Source organism: Metschnikowia bicuspidata (genome assembly GCF_001664035.1).
Source record: "Metschnikowia bicuspidata var. bicuspidata NRRL YB-4993 chromosome Unknown METBIscaffold_4, whole genome shotgun sequence".
Taxonomy (NCBI): Eukaryota; Fungi; Ascomycota; class Pichiomycetes; order Serinales; family Metschnikowiaceae; genus Metschnikowia; species Metschnikowia bicuspidata.
The window spans coordinates 1,852,295-1,870,890 of NW_017387734.1; the positions used below are offsets into that span (position 1 = coordinate 1,852,295).

General features: G+C 53.1%; 6 protein-coding genes across 6 annotated transcripts; 2 read left to right on the forward strand and 4 right to left on the reverse strand.

Moving 5' to 3' along the window:
- Positions 1–5,263: 5,263 nt before the first annotated feature.
- On the forward strand, positions 5,264–6,089 carry METBIDRAFT_206019 (uncharacterized protein). Its single transcript, XM_018854986.1, has one exon. It carries the CDS (start codon positions 5,553–5,555, stop codon positions 6,021–6,023), a length of 471 nt encoding a protein of 156 aa, XP_018711325.1. The 5' UTR covers positions 5,264–5,552; the 3' UTR covers positions 6,024–6,089.
- METBIDRAFT_206039 (tRNA(adenine34) deaminase) lies at positions 6,090–7,504 on the reverse strand. Its single transcript, XM_018854987.1, has one exon. It carries the CDS (start codon positions 7,035–7,037, stop codon positions 6,156–6,158), a length of 882 nt encoding a protein of 293 aa, XP_018711326.1. The 5' UTR covers positions 7,038–7,504; the 3' UTR covers positions 6,090–6,155.
- A 639-nt stretch (positions 7,505–8,143) lies between these two features.
- PPE1 (carboxylesterase-mitochondrial 37S ribosomal protein YmS2) lies at positions 8,144–9,037 on the forward strand (the record flags this gene model as incomplete). Its single annotated transcript, XM_018854750.1, has 1 exon — positions 8,144–9,037. A coding segment is annotated over one exon (894 nt), but the record flags the coding sequence as incomplete, so codon positions are not given.
- A 148-nt stretch (positions 9,038–9,185) lies between these two features.
- METBIDRAFT_44325 (glutamine-dependent NAD(+) synthetase) lies at positions 9,186–11,336 on the reverse strand (the record flags this gene model as incomplete). Its single annotated transcript, XM_018857775.1, has 1 exon — positions 9,186–11,336. The coding sequence occupies one exon, from the start codon at positions 11,334–11,336 to the stop codon at positions 9,186–9,188; it is 2,151 nt and encodes a 716-aa protein (XP_018711328.1).
- A 240-nt stretch (positions 11,337–11,576) lies between these two features.
- METBIDRAFT_206058 (uncharacterized protein) lies at positions 11,577–13,334 on the reverse strand. The gene has a single exon (XM_018854988.1). It carries the CDS (start codon positions 12,994–12,996, stop codon positions 11,818–11,820), a length of 1,179 nt encoding a protein of 392 aa, XP_018711329.1. The 5' UTR covers positions 12,997–13,334; the 3' UTR covers positions 11,577–11,817.
- Positions 13,335–14,397: 1,063 nt separating this feature from the next.
- Positions 14,398–17,193, reverse strand: SOG2 (Sog2p; the record flags this gene model as incomplete). The annotated part of the gene is made up of 2 exons (XM_018857720.1): positions 14,398–15,284; positions 15,360–17,193. 2 exons carry the CDS (start codon positions 17,191–17,193, stop codon positions 14,398–14,400), a joined length of 2,721 nt encoding a protein of 906 aa, XP_018711330.1.
- Between the last annotated feature and the right edge of the window lie 1,403 nt (positions 17,194–18,596).

Here is an 18,596-nt window from a genome sequence, read left to right on the forward strand (position 1 = left end):
GGGGGGGGGGATTTGTAGGGGGGGAATTCCGTGGATTTGTGCACGCGCCGGAATACCTGAGCCGTTAGCAAGATCTGTCAGAGACATTTTCGTTATGGTTTTTCGTTATAGTTTTTCGTTATAATATGATGTTTCTTTGAAAAAACAAAAGCACATGAACAATGGTGTGGGCCCTCAAACACATCCTATGGGGCGGCGTTTAGTTGACTTTTTTCAAGTGGTTGACAATAATTACGACGTCTTGATTCCGTGAATTGGTGCGCGCGCCATAATCCTGAGCCAATGGTGCGATGTATTGCAGGTTCGTTCTTTATGGTTTTTCAATGGTGGCGGGGAATACATCTCTGGGACACCCTATAAGATGATACTTCTTAAAAAAACAAACAAGAAAAATAGGTCGGACCCTCAGGAAAACATATTCAATGGAACGATGAAATTTAGGTAATTTATCCAAGTGGCGACAATGTTTGGGGAGATTCCGTGGGGTGCTCGCGGCGTATTACCTGGGTTGTCATAGGTTTTTTCTTTATGTTATATCGTTATAATATGATGTTTTTTAAAAAAACAAAAAAACATGAAGAGTGGTGTGGTACCTCAGGAAAAATATCCTGTGATGATATCTGGTTGATTATTTGAAGCGGTTGTTATTAATCATCTCGGATGGTGTATGTCACGATGACTGAAAGCCAATTGTCAATTCGCCGTCGCGAACAAGTTGACTCATGGCTCATGTCACATAATGAAACATACATGTAAGTTTGTGCCTGGCATGATCTAAACTTTGATGACATGTTTATTCTCTCTTTGTTTTTTGTAGTTTTTCATTCAAGATGTCCAAGTGTGATGTATGGTTCATAGTGAACGTCAAAGAACCGGGCCAGAGAATAAATGACCATCGCAGAGGCACTTCAGGATAATTTCTTTATTAACATGACCAGACTATCTCTGATCAATTTTCGCAAAATAGAGGAGTGTAACTGAATTCTCAATAAATTGAATAGTCATTGGGCTGACATAGCTAGTATTCCTTTTCACCTTTCAAATTTTGAGTAATCACTTTTAAAACACAACATTTCAAAAACCAAGATCGAGGTACTTCTTTGACACCTGGAGACAGGAAATTGACATGCAAAACCTTACGCAAGCGACTTGCAAATGATCTCTGCAAATCCTCTAGTACTGGGTGACGTCCCTACACCTTACTTTTTCTGATGAGTCTTTGGTATCCTGAGACGTCTTGAATCCGTGAATTTAAGCTCGCACCTAATACCTGAGCCAATGGATGCGATCTGTCAGGGGCATTTTCTCAAGGTTCATCGTGGTGATCGGATGTTTCTTTAAAAGAAAAATAAAGAATAGTGGGGGCTCTCAAAAGTATGTTATGGGATGATGTCATCTAGTTGATTAAAGTGGTTATTGGTTATGGGCAATTTCGTGAATTGGTGCTCGTGCCTTATACCTGAGCTGATGGTGCAATCTATCAGTGGCTCTATAGTTTTTCGTTAGTGGCGAAGATTACATCCTTCCAACGACACCCTATATTTTGATTTTTCTTTTAAAAGCAAAAGGGATGATTGGTGGGAAATTGGTGAGACGGTGAAAATTTATTTCAGTGGCTTGGTGATTTGTTGACCTGTGGCTTGTTGAATTTATGTTAGCTTTACGTTGGCTTTTTTCTTCATTTCTTGTTGACGTCATGCGGACTTTTTCTGGCTTTCTAGTGACCTGCTTACTAGTGGGGTGCTAGACTATATATGTTTTGTAGCGGACTTTAATAAATGCGCGTCGAAACGGCCGATTTACACGATATTTGTTTCTACTGGCTTTTTGCTGGCTTTATATTGAGTTATGTTGACGCTTTGATGACTTCTGTGATTTTTGTTTTGACTTTATGTTGACTTTACTGGTGAGCCGCTTGGTGTTGACTTGTGAGACTACTAATATAAATGGGGAATATCGGAGCAGTCTGACTCACTTGATCTGGTAATACTTATTTTGTCGATTTGTTGTTGGCTTTTGTGACGTTTTGTTGACTTTATGTTGACGTTATGTTCACTCTATGCGTACTCTATGCTTACTTTATGCCCGCTTCTCCAGTGACTTACCTGCCGCTCATGTGATACACTATGTTTTGTGGAGGCTTGATTAATACTCGTCGGAAGTGGCTGATTCCACACGATCTGGTGTATTTATTTGTTGACTGAATAGGGTGGTTGAGCTTTGTGAGCTTGACTGTTTTGGTGTCACTTAACGTTCTGATCAAACTTGATTGAGCTGGCTATTTTTATGTCTAGTTTAGGTGTCCTGTTTTCTTTGGAGTGCTGGTTGGAGGTGATTGAAACTGAGTCAGACTGACTTGGACTCATGATGCCATTCGCTTGCAGCTGTCTTAATATGGCAGACTTAATATTACTTGACTTTCTTAATCTCATTTTTTGGGTTTCTTGTAATAATTGGGTTGATTGCCCTTCTTTGGTAGAGATTTCAGCTTGAAATATTAATATGAGAGATTAGTCCATACGCAGCTAAGCCTAAATGTGAAACCTAGTTAAAAAACCAAACTTTATGCTATTCTTGCCCCAGTTGAGCGGTGATTGAAAATGACTAGGTCTTTAGAAATTACGATGTTTATTTTAAAAGAACACTCACTTAGAAGTAAGTTTGAGAGGTAAATTATACCCTATCATCTGTTTTACAAATTTAAACTATATACTTGTTTATTTACTGATTAGAAGTTAAACCGCCCGGGCATTCTTTTTCTTTTTGACACGCTATTAATTTAGGTATAAACAAGAATGCAGAATAATAACATTTGACACCTATCTCAGGTACTGTCCAATAGTCTTTTGAAGAATAATAAGACATTGAGAAACTTCAACTGGATTGTTGTAACCATGAGAAGCAGGGTAAGGATTTGTCTTTACTTCTTCAAGAAGCTCATTAGAAAACTCATAAAGGAATAAACGGAGCAACCAGTGGAATTAAAGATATAGAAACAATATAGATAGATGTAGTCATTGTAAAACGCAAAATCTGGTTATGATTGGCCTTAGTCGCTTTTACCTGCAACTCTCTTCAGATGATAACATTATGGTTCACTTCAACCTTTTGGACCTCCATAGAAGATCAACAGAGTATCGTTCTTAATCATTAAAATAAGATCTCGAACAAACGAACTGAGACCAATCCCAGTTTCTGGACACTTTACTTCTTTTCATGCCTTTCGTCAATTAAGGTGCAGGCCTATAGTAGGTTTTATACTATTATATAGGAATTTCAGTTCATTTAGACATTTGGGTTTCTCATTTATTTCATATCATCTTTTTCATATCATCTTTATATAAACTCTTTTTTTGGAATACTGAATTCATCCTTATCTAATCTGAAATATTCTATATTTTTGCTCGACCTAAGCCTAGTATAGTCAAAATGAAATTATAGAAAGCTGCTTAGGGTCTTTTTGTCAATCTAAGGTATTCGGCGTCTTCCAATTTCGAATAACCTACATGGGTTTGACCTACAAGGGTTTCATACTTGTGTGTTCTATAAACTTTTTGACATACCCTCTTATTTTTGTATCCAAATATTTTTCTTACACCTTTATATATATACTAAAATGCTTTAAAGGATTAACCGGGATATATCCCGAGGGGATTAATATATACATGTAAGCTCCGACTGCACGTTTAGACGATTATAGCCCAACCTCGGTGAATCAGTCTGTAGCGACATATACAAGTGCAGATAGTCTTTAACTAAGATATCATTGACCGTTTTCACTTTTTCATTTATGGCGCTTGACATCTTTATTTGCCTGTTTTAATTATACTCTCTTTTCCACCTTTAGTGATCGTTCTATAGAACCAAGATTTGAAGATGGAAGAGTTATGAATTTATTGCCCCGAAAGAGGGGTGAGGGCAGTCCGGCTTTTTTACCGGGTATAGTACATAATAGAAATGGTACTTTCTTTTTTTAAGTTCGTAAACCGGGTGGTATTGATATGCTTAACTATTGAAGATTTAGGTAAACTATTGAATACTAATGATATCTCATATAATTTTTATATTGAAATATCTTATTATGGAAGGTTATTGTGTTAGGGACTTCACGGGACATAGGATTTATGTATTACTATTTGATCACTGCTTTCCCCAGAGCTTCACTGGAGTTCTATCCCGCCTTTATATACTTTAACTAAGGGTCACGTGATAGGAAACCCTGAAACTCGAGAGAATATTCTATGAGTTGTTCAAAGTGATATCTGGCGGAAATCACAATAATAGAAGTGCATATAGTCATATATGCGCTTACAGGGACCACCAGTGTCAAGCTGATACCGGGGACCTTACAATAACGTTTTAATTATATATACTATATAAAGATAGATTTAAGCTTTATTTTTAACAAAGGTATATTCAGATCTGGTCATCATTTAAATTTGCTAGCTTATAGACGCAATTTACATTCGCATCGCGATCAATCCGCTAAATTAGAATCCGATTACTGAAAGTTTGATGAAATAATATCACACGCCGCATTAAAAGAACTGAAACCAGTTGAAGAGAAAATTTTACTTCTGGAACCTAGAATCGAAAAGGATATAGCTGTAACTATAAATCTAATATGTGTATCAACTGGTATAACTATAGATGTACCAGTATCTGATCATCATTTTACTCTGTCTTTATTTGTTGTAGTTGTTATTTATTAATGAATAAGACAATAGGATTATTATATATGTATCTCATTTTAATCATATCGTTCATGTATTAGAATCATTGCTCTTTAAAGAAAACTGAACTTTACCCAATCTAGGCTGAAATGTTATATAATTATACTAAACCTAGGTTTGATATAGTCAGAATAAAATTTCTTACTATAACTTTTGGTATATTCAAAAAATCCAATAGTTTATTCATCTTAGACGTCATCGTGATGTTTATGTTTGAAGAGGATTCGTAAATTTGTCATGAGTAGATATGGACATAGTGCGCATGAGTACTTTGTAAAACATTTCACAATGGAAGTAGATAAGAACTCATCCAAAGCATTCTATCATACTTGATAATTTACAAATGAATAGACATAGACGTAGTCATAGTTATGAGACATGTAAAGTATATTATAAAACTGATGAGATACTTCCTGATAGATATCATAAAAAAAGCGCAAACAAACAGAAATGATTAATTACTAGAGTATGAATTGAAACATAAAAGGAGTATATAAGTGACAACCCCCCGAAAAAGGATAGAAGAAACGGTAATTAATATACCTACAATTTATCTCGGAAAGCCAGCTGCTGAATGCTGATAGCTTTTGGCAATTCCGTAGCGAGTATTCTGGATTCCCAATACCGAACTATCCATTCTATCTCGAATTGCATCAGACTGCAACATTTATATAAGCAAGCGCCGACACTGAAAGAACGTTCACTGACATGGTCCCGGAGCCGATGAACCGGCGTTACGAATTGAGAGGTTTGGTGGCTTCAAGCCTGGGTTTGTTTCCTGTGACAAGCGCGGGTGGAAACGCCCGTATACTTGATTGAATGACGGGAGTATGGGTTTGGATTTCTACTTCACTCGGCATTCTGCGTTCAGACTTCTACGTTCAGACTTCTACGTTCAGACTTCTACTTCACTCGGCATTCTGCGTTCAGACTTCTACGTTCAGAATTCTACGTTCAGAATTCTACGTTCGGAATTCTATTCCACGTTCAGGATTCTACGTTCAGAATTCTACGTTCAGAATTCTATGTTCAGAATTCTACGTTCAGAATTCTACGTTCAGAATTCTACGTTCAGAATTCTTAACGCACTCATTGTATTGGGAGAGACTGTTTGTTGTCAACCGAAGGAAGGGTGTTGAGCTGCCTCCGTCCGTCGTCCGGGCCACAGAACAATACAGGCCAGGAATCTTTGGCGAGCCATGTTTCAGGGAAGCACCTGGAGCCCGAAGAATACACCCCGATACCAGATCTTCCCCAGCGTGGCGTAAGGTTTCCGAAGCCAGCCTCTGATGGCCAGAGCCAGATCATGTCTACCATAGAATGAAGCGTGCTGCACGGCAAGTATTGGGAACTCCAAGACCATGTGAGATCGGGCAGCCTCTTCCACGGGAGCCCGAGCACGGGGGACGATCGCGCAAACACTCACCCAGGGCCGTGGAGCCTGCGTTTCTTCGCGTCGGCCTTGCCGCCCAAATCCACCACGCCTGCGTCGGTGATGGTGGGCAACATGGCGGCGAGGCGCGCGAGGTCGGTGGCGATTTCACACGGCGAGTCCGGGTAGAGCCGCTCGTACGCCGGCATTTGCCGCACGTGGTCCTCCGTAATGAGGCTGCGCAAGCCATAGCCCGCGCCAAGCACCGGGGTGATTTCCTCTTGCGGGTTCGGCGCATGGTAGAAGCGCGCCGCTCGCTGTGGGCCCATCTCCCGGCAGAACTCGGGCTCGCTCACGTACAAGCGGAAGTCGAGGTTCGCCGGGAACTCCTTGCCCTCGATGTCCTTGTTCTTCTTGGCCTTGGGCACCGGCGCACTGCCGTTTTCCTGGACGTAGAACTGGCGCAAGAGAGCGATGGCCTCGGGCCGCATGATCCCGCCCATGCTCCGGTAGCACGCGGCGCCCTGGACGCGGAGCACCGTGCCGTTGCCCCCGAAGCGGTCGTTGGCCGCGCCGAAGTACACGCGGCCGATGCCGATGTGCTGGAGGGCCAGCGCACACATGACACAGGGCTCGATGGTCACGTAGAGCCAGACGTCGGCGAAAAACGCGGCGATTTCGTGCGCCGGCGCCCCCAAGAGCCCGTGCCGGGCCAAGAGCGCGTCGATGCCGAGGAACTCCGCGTGTCTCGTGCCGTTGAGCGACCGGTTGGTGTCGTTGCAGCCGTACGCTAGAATTGCCTGGGAGGGCCCGTGGACGAAAACACAGGCCACCGGGGTCTCGCCGTTCTGCAACGCGCGGAACGCCACGAAAACGGCAAGCGCCATGTTGCGGAAGTGGCGCGTCAAATCCGGCGTCGGCGGGCCGTCCATTGTGCGTGGGGGGCCGGTGCCGACGGGCTGGAACCGGAGCCTTGGCCGATGACGAGGTCGGGGTCCTGCACACAGCGCCCGGCTCCCAGGCCGCGCGGGGACAAGCTGCGTGCTCTGATGGTGGTCTTCCTGACGGGTTGCTGGAGGCGGGAGCAAACCGCCGGTACGTTTTTAGAGATCCCCGTTTTTAGAGATCCCCGTTTTTAGAGATCCCCGTTTCGTTGAGACCCACGTTTCTTTGACCGTCTTCTTTCAAGACTCGAGTATTCTTTGAGACCCACGTTTCTTAGAGATCCACGTTTCTTTGAGACCCACGTCTTCTTTTGAGACCCACGTCTTCTTTCAAGACTCGCGTATTCTTTGAGACATAAGTCTTCTTTCAAGACTCGCGTATTCTTTGAGACATAAGTCTTCTTTCGAGACCGTCTTCTTTCAAGACCCACGTCTTCTTTGAGACCACGTCTTCTTTTGAGACACACGTCTTGTTTCAAGACTCTCGAATTCTTTGAGACCGTCTTCTTTGAGACCCACGTCTTCTTTTGAGACACACGTCTTGTTTCAGGACTCGCGTATTCTTTGAGACCGTCTTCTTTCAAGACTCTCGAATTCTTTGAGACCACGTCTTCTTTGAGACCACGTTTCTTTGAGACCACGTTTCTTTGAGACCACGTTTCTTTGAGACCGTCTTCTTTGAGACCACGTTTCTTTGAGACCACGTCTTCTTCAACACCCGCGTCTTCGCTCGACCCCCACCGAGCCCTCTGCTTGGTGCTCCGTACAGGTAGTGCCCCGAGCCTGGCCCCGCCACAGCGACTGCGGGAGACCCGCTCCCGAGACCCCACCACCGAGACCAGGTGTGGATAAAAGCCACGCCGGAACCCACGCCCCACCCCTTGTGTCGAGCGGTACATCGCCGCAGCGCGCCCTCCCCCACCATGAGCGGGTTCCGGAAAAAGGCCGTGCTCAAACGCGCGATGGACTTTGGGTTGGACCCGGTCGCCGAAACGCCGCCGCCTGCACGCTCCTGCGAGCCCCGGCCGGCGCCGGTTCCGGGTGCTGCGGCCACAGAAACCCCGCCGCCGGCGGCCGCCGCCTCGTGCGCAGCGAAAGCGGCGCTTTTCCCCGTCCAGGCGGCGTACACCGACCCCGCGACGGGCGTCTGTTTCAACACGTACTACGCGCCGGCAGGGTCGCCGGCCGCGCCGCTCTATGTGTGCCACCACGGCGCAGGGTCGTCGGCCATGACGTTCTGGTGCTTGGCGCGGCAGCTCCGCGACCTTGCCGAGGGCGACGACGTGCCCGGCGTCTTTGCTTTCGACGCGCGGGGGCACGGCGGCACGTGCCCGCCAGGGCTCCGGTACACGTTGGCGGACCTCGCGGGCGACTTTGCGTTTGTCATGCGCGAGTTCTGCGAGCGCCACCGGCCCGGCAACCCCGTGTGCTTGGTGGGCCACTCGCTCGGCGGCGCTGTGCTCACGGAGTTCGTGGCGCGGTTCCCGGACCTGGACTGCAACGTCCGCGGGCTCGTGGTTGTGGACGTCGTCGAGGACACGGCGGTGCGCTCGTTGCTGCAGATGGCGGTGTTCCTCCACAAGCGGCCGCGGGCGTTCGGCTCGTACGGCCAGGCCATCCGCTGGCACCTACAGACGCGCTTGCTACGGAACGAGGAGTCGGCGCGCGTCAGCGTGCCCGAGTTGCTTGTGCGCGGGCCCGGCGGCGGCTTGGTGTGGAAGGCCAGCCTCCTGGACATGGCGCCGTCGTGGCACACGTGGTTCGACGGACTCTCGCGGAAGTTCTTGGCGTGTCGCTTGACAAAACAGAGCCTAGCGAAAATGCTCGTGCTCTCCAGCAGCGAGACTTTGGACAAGGGCTTGACCATCGGCCAGATGCAGGGCCGCTTCCAGCTCGTGGTGTTCAACAACTCCACCAACGCGGGCCACTTCCTCCACGAGGACATCCCGCGGCAAGTGGCCGCGACGCTCTCCGAGTTCATGCGCCGCCTCTGCGGCTCGCACGCGCAGAGCCGCCAGCGCAGCATCGCGCTCTGGGGGGGGCCAGATCCACACGTAGGCTGCGGCCTCCACCGACCCAATCTGCGGCCTCCACCGATCCAATATGCGGCCTTCACCGACCCAGTCCACGCCCACCTCAGTCCACGCCGAGGCCCTTGCTGTCGAGGCCCCCGTTCTGCTCGTTGATCCTGGCCACGATGCCGTCGATGTTGCGGCTCGCAAGCGGGAACCGGGGGTTGATCAAGAACGGGCGCAAGTCGAAGCGGTTGTCGTCGGGCGAGTACTGCTCCGCGTGGTACGAGGGCGTCATGGTGGTCATCTTGTGCCTGTTGATGGCGTAGAAGAACCAGAAGCGCTTGACCTTCTCCGCAATGACCTCGGCCGTGTAGTTGAAGGGCGGCTGCGACCACTCGTGGTACAACTTGACGAACATGGACTCCGGCCCGCACTTGTCCACCTTGCGCAACCGGCCAAACACGGAGAGCTCCGCGTACGACATGCCCATGTCCACCTCGTCCGACTGCACGTAGTCCTCGGTGATGGGCTCCAACTCCGCCGTGGGCGTGGCGTCGAGGAATTCGCGGAGAATGGGCAAGCCGAAGCCCGGCTCCGCCCACGCGATGAAAGCCTTCAAGTCGGTCTTGGAGATGCCGCCGATCGGGTTCAAGTCCGCGCTGGAGCAGTCGTACTTGGTCAAGTAGCCCCGCAAGCACTCGTCCACGTTGGCACTGCCCAACACGAGCAAGCCGCCCTGCTTGCTGCGCGTCCAGGGCAAGAGCTGCGCAAAGAGGTAGCTGAGCACCATGCGCAAGCGCGCCTGGATGTTCTGCAACGCCAAGTTCTCCGTTTGCGAGCCGCCAAAGATCTTGAACACGGGCCGCTTGCCCGTGGCCACCTCGAACACGCTGACCACACCCGCCACGAGCGTGTCCATGTTCATGTCGATGTGGTAGGAGCCGATCTTGGCCGCGAGCTGCTTGGCCCGCAGCCGGGTGTCCGCGGACGAGTTGGCCGTGCCCATGAACGACGTGTAGAACAAGCGGCCCGCGACCTCCTGCGGCGTCGTCGGCTCGAACTGCGCGTCGTGCACCAACATCCGGAGGTCCGCCAACACCGTGGCGTCGCCGGCCTGCACTGCGGCCACCACGAGCCGGCACATGGAGTGGACGATGACCGCCGTTGCGCACGAGTCGATGCCGCCGCTCAAGGGCAAGAAAAAGCCCGCGGTCTTGGACCGCCGCAAGTAGTCCCAGAGCCAGCACGCGGGCCCGAGCGCGATCTCCTCCTCGGGCGTGTGGTAGCGGATCCGGGCAAGCGGCTTGGTGGGGCGCACGGAGCTGTCGAAACTGCGCGCCTCCGGGCACATCTCGATGTCCGTGGCCACGGTGTGGTAGGGCGTGTTCTGCGTCACCGACTGGAGCGCCGCGGACTTCATGTTGCGGTACGAGCGCACGTCGTCGAGGTCGATGGTGGCGGCCACCACCTCGACGTCCGCAAGCGAGAACTGCGAGCCCTGCGCCACCATCTGGCCGTTGACCACGATGCACGCGCACCCGTCATAGTACAAGCGGTCGCCGTCGCAGCCCTTCTGGTTGGCATAGAGGTAGATGCCGCCGCACTTCCTGGACGCGCCGCAGATCAAGTCGAGGCGCGTGTCCAACTTGCGGAGCTCGTGGTGCAGGCCCAGCGAGTTGGTGATGATCTCCACGCCGTCGAGCGCCATGGCGAGGTGCGGCGACTGCGGCGTGAACAACTCCTCGCAGGTCTCGGCGCCGATCTTGGTCTCCAAGGTGCCCAAGACCACGTCGCCAATGACCACCGAGGCCTGGCCCGTCGCCTGCTGGATGTGCTTGGGCAACACGTACGTCTCGTGGTACCGCACGCGGCTCCAGGGCGTGAAGTAGCGCATCTCGCGGTAGTTGCCGTCGTTGGCCAAGTGCAACTTGGGGCGGATGTAAAGGATGCGCCCGTTGTGACTCAACACGCGGCAGTTGTACTTGATGGACTTGTGGATGATGGGCATGCCGATGTCCACGATGATGTCCTTGGTGTCGGGATGGGCCAAGATCTGGGCGTACACCTGCCACGACTGGTGGTAGACGTCGTTCTCGGCAAAGTGGTCGAGACACCCATACCCGCACACCTCCAACTCGGGGCCGACGCGGAGCATGGCGTTCTGCTGCTTGGCCTGGCGGATGCTCTCCAAGATCCTGTCTCTGTTGCCCTCGAAGTCGAGGGCCCACTGGTTCAAGTTGCACGTGGCGATGGTCACGTACGTGCCGATCATTGTCACGGGTGGGCTGGTCGGAGGTGGTGTGGAATCTGCGGCTCCTGACGAGACCGGGTTTTCTTCTTTGGGCCTGTGGAACGAACGAGTCCGCTCGGTTCAATGGAGACGATGGTGAAAGGCCGTTTTTTGTTGGGCCGTGGGTTCGACGAAAACGATGCTTCTTTGTTGCAGATTTCAAACAAACGCTGAGCGGAGCAACTGGTTCTACGGTCGTATGAACGCAATGGATTCTGCCTCTATGAACGCAATGGGTTCCGGTGATGCCCGCAGAACCTCGGCGAGCACCCGAGACTCCAATGTCCGGCACCGGTCGTGCGCGCGCCAGACGGCCCCAATAATATCATGACCAGGCCGGCCAATGAAGGGATTGGCGGCAAAAGATACCGGCGGCCGGAAGCCTGCCTCCGGGGCCGCTGTCTACGAGACCCAAGTCCCTTGGTCTTCCGTTTATTTTCTACATGTTCTGGCCGGGCGCCGCTCACCGCACAGTGACCGGGTCCGCGCCGCTGGCAATGTTGCACTGGTGCATCAATCTCTTCTCGTCCGCGCCGTTGTTGACGGCCTTGAACTCGCCCGTCACCGAGTGCCACACGCCGCGGTTGAAGAAAATCACCAAGTCGCCCTCTTTCCAGGAGTGCGCCAACACGTTCTGCGGCGCGATGGCCGGCCGCATCAACTCGCGCACCTTGGCCCGCGCGGCCTCCAACGCCAACGTGTCTGTTTTGTCGCCGTTCCGCGTGTGCAACTTGTAGAGGCAGCAGCCGTGGATCTGCAAGTGGTGCCTGTGCGTGACCGGATTGGTCCACACCATGGGCAACTTCTTGACCTTGGCCTGCTCCCACTCTGGCAAGTCGGCGAGCGGCGTCTCCAAGCCCTGCGAGGCCATGGTGAGCCCGTCCTTCTCGGCCTTGGCCGGCGAGATGAAGATGTACGGATGCGGCGCGTACTCCACCGTGGTGTTGAGCGCATAGTCCTTCTCGGCGGCGCTGAGCCGGTCGAACGCCGCGGCCCCGCTGACAAAACACGTGGCGCCCTGCGTGAGCGACAACTTGTCACCGGACCCGTCGTCGTAGTCGATGGTCTGCGTCTGCGTGGCCGGCGGCACCTTGATGCCCAAGAGCGTGGTCACCAAAGGCGGCGACAAGTCGTAGAGCGCCGAGTCAATGTGCCATCGGTAGAACCGCGTCTGGTGGTTCTGCTGGATCTGCGTCTCGGACAACGGGTCCTTGTGGAAGGACGTGTGCGAGGGGTGCGTGAGGCTGATTTCCTCGCCGTTCTCGTTGCCCGGCTCGCCCGCGGCAAACCGGCCCTGGCCCAAGATCTGCACCTGCGGCTGTGACTTCACGGAGGTCCCGTCTTTGCGGAGCACCGACTGCGTGTGGCGGAACTCCTTGCCGTGGCCGTACCCGGCGCCGCTTTCGCCCTTCGGCTCCGGAATGGAGGGGTCGAAGCGCTTGGTCAAGATGTATTGGCTTTTTGGCGGGAGGTCCGCTAGGCCAGGAAGCACCACGACAAGGTACGTGAGCGTGGCGTCGTACAACTTCTGGAAGTCCGTGTCGTTGAGTTTGGAGGGGTCGTTTTCGGCGTAGCTGGGCAACGCGATTGTGCAGCCAAAACCGTTGAGCGCAGGCGTGACTTGCAATTCCGAGACGGGCATGATGTTGTTGTTTTGTGGTGGGGGTGGTCCATCCTGGCACGCTGCGCCTTATATAGATTGCGATAAGAAAATCCGGGGCACGCGCGGCAGCGGCAGACCCCGCGGAGGGGCCGCGGCTTTGCCGGTCTCCGCGGCGGGCCCGCGGCCCTGGCGGGACTCCGGCTGTTCGCGCGAGCCCCTCCTTGTGTGCAGGCACCGGCGTTCCCCGGCCTGGGCCGCCCGATTGCTGCAAACCCACCGGTTCCAATACCAAGTGACTATGAACCCGGAGCTGTGCTTTCTTTTTTGCAAGGCACGGCCCAGTTCACATTTACGTGCTGCGGGAGACGTGGTTGTTATACTGTATGGTATGGTAGTATGAGAAATCTAATTAAAAGTAAAAGTCTATGCGGAGTTGTCCCATGACTGGAGAAACTGCAGAATCTCTGTTTGGAGATTGCGGATCTCGGATGTCAACCGCGTGACGAACGTGTCCTCGGCGTGGGTCCAGGGGCTATCGTCGATGATTAGTTCGCCCACGCGGCCCGTGTAGCGGCGAAGAATCGAGCGCCGTAGGCAGCCAAGGTTGTGGTGAACAGTCTCTTTGACATATTGGCTGGTGCTCTCTGGCATTGCGCTCCAGACGTCACGCAATCTTGCACCCTTGAGAGCGTGGACGCCGGTCGCCTTCTGCGACATGCTTGGAATTGCGTCCATCCAGGTCACGCTTAGCTTGTGTGCTGGGATACTCATTGTCTTGACAGACGTCAGCGCCATGGGCTTCGTCGCGCTGTTTGGCAGGGAATTGTCTGTGTCGATCTCCTCGATCTTGGGATTGACGGGCCCGGCCTGGCATGCGTCTTCGGTCGGCTGTGGGCCTGGGGCATCAGCCTCCAAGTCTTCCACACAAGCCCGCGACAGGGATATTTGGCGATACGCCCTTCCTCTCGCCACCTGTAGATTGGAGGAGTCTGGGGGCAGCGGAGGCGGGTCTGCGTCCAAAAGCGGCAGCGCCATGCTGACAAGCGTCTTTTTGTGGTACTCTTCGTAGAAAATCAAAGACGGGCACCGATCCACGAGTGTGGAGATATCTTGCGCCAGTCGCCGCCCGGGCACCAGCGAGAAGTCAGAAGGGAAAAAACATGGGGCCACGCCCGGGTGCTCGATGGCACAGAGCTGTGCACTGAAGTCCCACGCGGCGAGATACCGCTGGTCGCCCAATTTGGTCTGCACGCCAAAAGACTCGATGTTCTCCTTGGTTTGAAAAAGCGAGTATAAAGAAGGGAACCTTCCCATTCTGCAGTCCGCTGTCAGTGGCCTGGATGATCAGGCCAAGAATTGAAGAGGGGAAAAAATAAAGGGGGCAAAAAAATAACCTTACGCTTCTGTGATCCCAGAGCCGGGGCAGCGTTCGCACCACGTCTATATGCGGTCGAAGGGATTCACGTTTTTCGCGTAGAACTGTTCCATAGACTGTACAGGTGCAGTGTGGAGCCCACCGTTGTACGACTCTGTGGTCACCAGCGGGGGCAAGTTCAAAGGGGGAAGATTATGTTTGCCATGGCTCGGCGTGCCAGGGCCATGCTGGGGGTCTTGCTGGGGGAGGAGTGCTTGCGCAGCAGTGGTCCCCACTGTGGCCACCAATGGCGTACGCACCGCGGACATCGGCCCGGCTGCCAGCGGCATTGATACCGCGGACATGGGCCCGGCAGTTTGCAGCATTGACGAGGTGCCGTTGGCACCTGCGGGCGGCCCGTTGCTCATGTGCCACGTGTTGTTGTTGGGCAGCGAGCCGACCGCATCCGAAATGGCCTTGTACGAAGAGGCTTCTAGGATGATCGTGAGCTCCTTGGTAGTCTTGGTCAAGTTTGCCATGGACCCGCGCACCTCGTTGAAAATGGGCGCGTCACGCATGATGCCCTTCACGGCCGAGAACGTCAGGATCACGGCCTTGAGAAAGAGATTGATGTCGTCCCAGAAAGACCTGCGGGACGCCGGGTCGGGGCTGTCGCGGATCGCAGCGAGCTTTGCCACGAGCCGCTTGGTGATTTCCATGGACGTCATGCACACCTGGGTCAACTCCTTGAACTTCGCAGCCACGGCCGAGCCGAGCGGCGCGCCCGTGCCGGTGGTGGCCGACGCCATGGCGCTCTTGCTGATGGTTTTGGTCAACTCGCTGAACACGACCTGCGCGTTGATCGTGGCCGAACTGATAGTCTGGTATAGTCTCTCGTCGATCTCTTCCAACGTGGCCACGGCCTCGGAGGCGGAAGCGATCGACGGCGTTTCTAGTGAAAGGTCCTCCAAGCCTGCTTGGCCCGCAGCCGGTCCCACCGGTGCAGGTGCCGGTTGGCTGTAGACAGCCGGGATTTGGGCCGCCTGACTGTGTCCTGTTGATGTGGGCCCTGCTTGGTTGTGTTTAACTTTAGAGTCGGCCAAGCTGGACATCAGAGACGACGCGTTCCGGGTGAGAGAAGGGAGCGGGCGAGGCGCGTTGCCCGTGTTTGTGAGGAGCCTGTGTGCGTTCTGCAACTCGTGGAGCGAGCCGAAAAGCGTGAGGAGCACCATGCGGATAAAGCACGTGTCGATCTTGGCCACGAGTGCCGCGAAGTTCTCGCTGATTGCCGTGAGGATCGTCTTGAACGAGCCGATGCAGGCGTGGAGAGAGCCGACCACAGAGCTGTGGTTGTCCTCGCCGTCCTCCATGGCCTCCATGGCTCTGACAAGATCGTCGATGTGTTCCTTCGACGAGTGGACAAGCCGCACGATTCTCAGCGAGAGCTTCTTGTCGCCGCAGAAGCCGGCAAAGCGCTTGATGGAAAGGTGCAACTCCGAGAAAGAAAAGAGGATTTTGCGGGAGGCCTTCACGATCACGCTCTTTTCGTGCATTGTGCCGTGCGTTGGTCCCAGGCCAGGGGCGTTGGGGGGTAGCAGCCCGAAGTACAGGTTTTGTTGGGCGCTCGACACTTTGCGTTTGGGCGGATGCAACTTTGGAGCCGGCACCTCGTTCTTCGCTGCCGACGGATGCCTCAGCAAGTCCGTGTCTTCGCTGGCATTGTTGGACGGCGGCGTTTCCACCACGGTCCCGTCCATGGGCGTTTCTTGCAACACAGACAAGCGCCGGAAGTAGGACACTGGCTCCGGGTCTAATTCTGCGTGCCCGTCCAGACTATGCTCCGGGTCTTTCGCCGGCTTCTGGAGCACGGCCCCTGGCACGCCAGGCGTTGCACTTGGCCCAGCGGGCTCCATTTTGGGAGACAGGACGGGCCTGGAGCCGGGCCGCGATTCCGCGTGGAGAGCGGACGTGAAAGTCGCGGCCAAAGGCGGCGTTTCCGGCGCCAAAAAGCGGCTGGCGTCGCCCAAGTCGCTATTCTCTCTGCTGGGCAACAGGAGCTTGCGCGGCGGCTTGCTGGGTGTGCCTGAGTCGCCGGCCGAGGAATAGGAGATCTTGTCGGGCGTGATCTGCTTGCTGTTGATGATGAGCCCCATGCGCCTCGACGCCTTCAGCGACCGTGTGCGCGTATCCACGAGAGACTGCGTGCGTTCGATGGAGGGCATGGGGGAAAACATGGGCCACGGCTGGCCGGACGCCTGGGGGTCTAGTGTGATCTCCGTGCGCTGGTCGCAGGGCGGGCTGCTGGGCAGCACAAGCGCCCGCGGATCTCTGGATCGGGCGGGCGTGGTGTTTTCTGCGTCTGCATTCGGCGCCGCGAGCGGGTTGCCGGAAACAACGAGCGTTTGGAGGCTGCTGATGCCGCTCAAAGCAGGGGGCACGTGCGTGATGCGGTTGTCCCTGAGCAGCAAGAACCGGAGGCTCCTGAGCGGGGAAAACAGCGCCGGCTCCACCTGCGTGATCCAGTTGTTCAGGAGGTCCAAGTTCTCCAAGTTCGGGCAGTGCAGCGCGAGGTTTTCGGGCACCGAGAAAAGCTGGTTCAGGCGCAAGTCGAGCGTTCGTAGGCTGGCGCTGCAGAGCAGCCAGAACTCCGCGGGAAGCCGCTGGAGCTGGTTTTCCGCAAGCCCGATGTGCTCGAGCTGGATGGGCGGGCTGTGCTGGTCGAGGATCATGGAAAGCGTGCCGCAGATATCCGCCAAGGTCGATGTGGGGGCGAAATCGTCCACGCAAATGCGCACGGAACGCTTGTGGCGGATATTTTCCGCCTGGGCATGAAACGCCTCGGCGATTCCAAGCGCCTCGCTGGACTTGGGGGGCCGGGACATGATGCTGTGGCGGCGTTAGGACGGTGTATGGAAGACCTGGACTTGTCGTGTGGAGGAGCGTGCACATCTCCCATGATCTGTGCTGGCGATTACGCGCGCGTGCCGATCAATACGCAGGGCCAGGCGTATGCCCCGGAAATGGCGATCTGTTCGGTTGGAACCACTTGGGTGGAAAATTCTTGCGTTTGATTCACGTGCGGGTTTTCTGGGATTCTGTTTGCTGTCGGGTCTGTCATGTTAGGGGGCATTTCTTAGGGGCGTTCTGAGTTTTGAAATCCTGGCCTCGCTTTATGGGTCCAGTGCTATGGAGCTGCGGGCCCTGCTGGTTCTGGTGTGCTAATGTATTGACCTCTCACAACGTGTGCGGGATATAAATAAGACAGACCAGCTAGCTGGGTATAATGTGTTAGACTATTATTGGTGTTCCGCTTTTTGAAATGATTTACAAACATCGGGCTGTATTCTTAAATTGATGGCTTATTGTGGTGGTGATATTTGCAATTTATTGAGAATAAAACAAGGATGCTTTTATACTGTGATGATATTTTCATTTTATTGAGAATATAATTAGGGTCTATGAGAGAAACACAGGAAGCAGAAAAAATAGAGACAGAAAGGAAAGAAGAAAAGAAACGGATCACAGCTATACTCCGAAAGGATGAATGGAGAAATGGTGAAATGGTCTCCATCACATCGACGTCTTCCGGTAAGTATGCCTTAACACAAGCTATGGTACACCAGAATTAGTATACCCTCCTTAGAGGCTACACCCGGAAACGCCGGACACTGGGTCAATTCAAGAAAAGCACACGATCTGAGCTCTCGGCTTTCCCGAAAATGGTGGCTTCCTAAAGGCTCGAGCACTAGTGTACGCTTCGAAGTATTGGCTGCGAAAGATGGAGGCGACTGCTGCAATGGATTCTTTTTATCATGCCTTCTGAGGCTGGATCTTTCAACAGCAGCCGAAGCGTTAGCACTTGTTTCGTGCGATATCGAAACATTACAGGAACAGAATGTTTGGACATGACAATCTGTTTTCTGCCAATCTGATTTCAAGATACCCTCAAAAAGCCACGGCCCGTTGAGCCACTGGTCGATGCCGTGGCGACGTCTGCCTTTTAATTTCCAGTGTTTTGTCGTGATGGCCGTTTCTTGATTCTTCCATTTCGGGGCAATTGATCACGCGAGGGCTACACTTTAGCCGGCTCCCAGCTTTTGCCAGAGTGGAACAGCGAGGGGTGGGTTTGAAGCGCAGTCACGCCAGAATCGGAGGGGCGACTAGAGTACTCTTCTCTCGGGTCTGTCAATCGAAAGGCAACGTATGAGTTTGGATCTTTGCGGCTCTATATACTTGAGTCTCTCTTTCTCTTTCTCTTTCTCTTTTTCTTTCTCTTTCTCTTTCT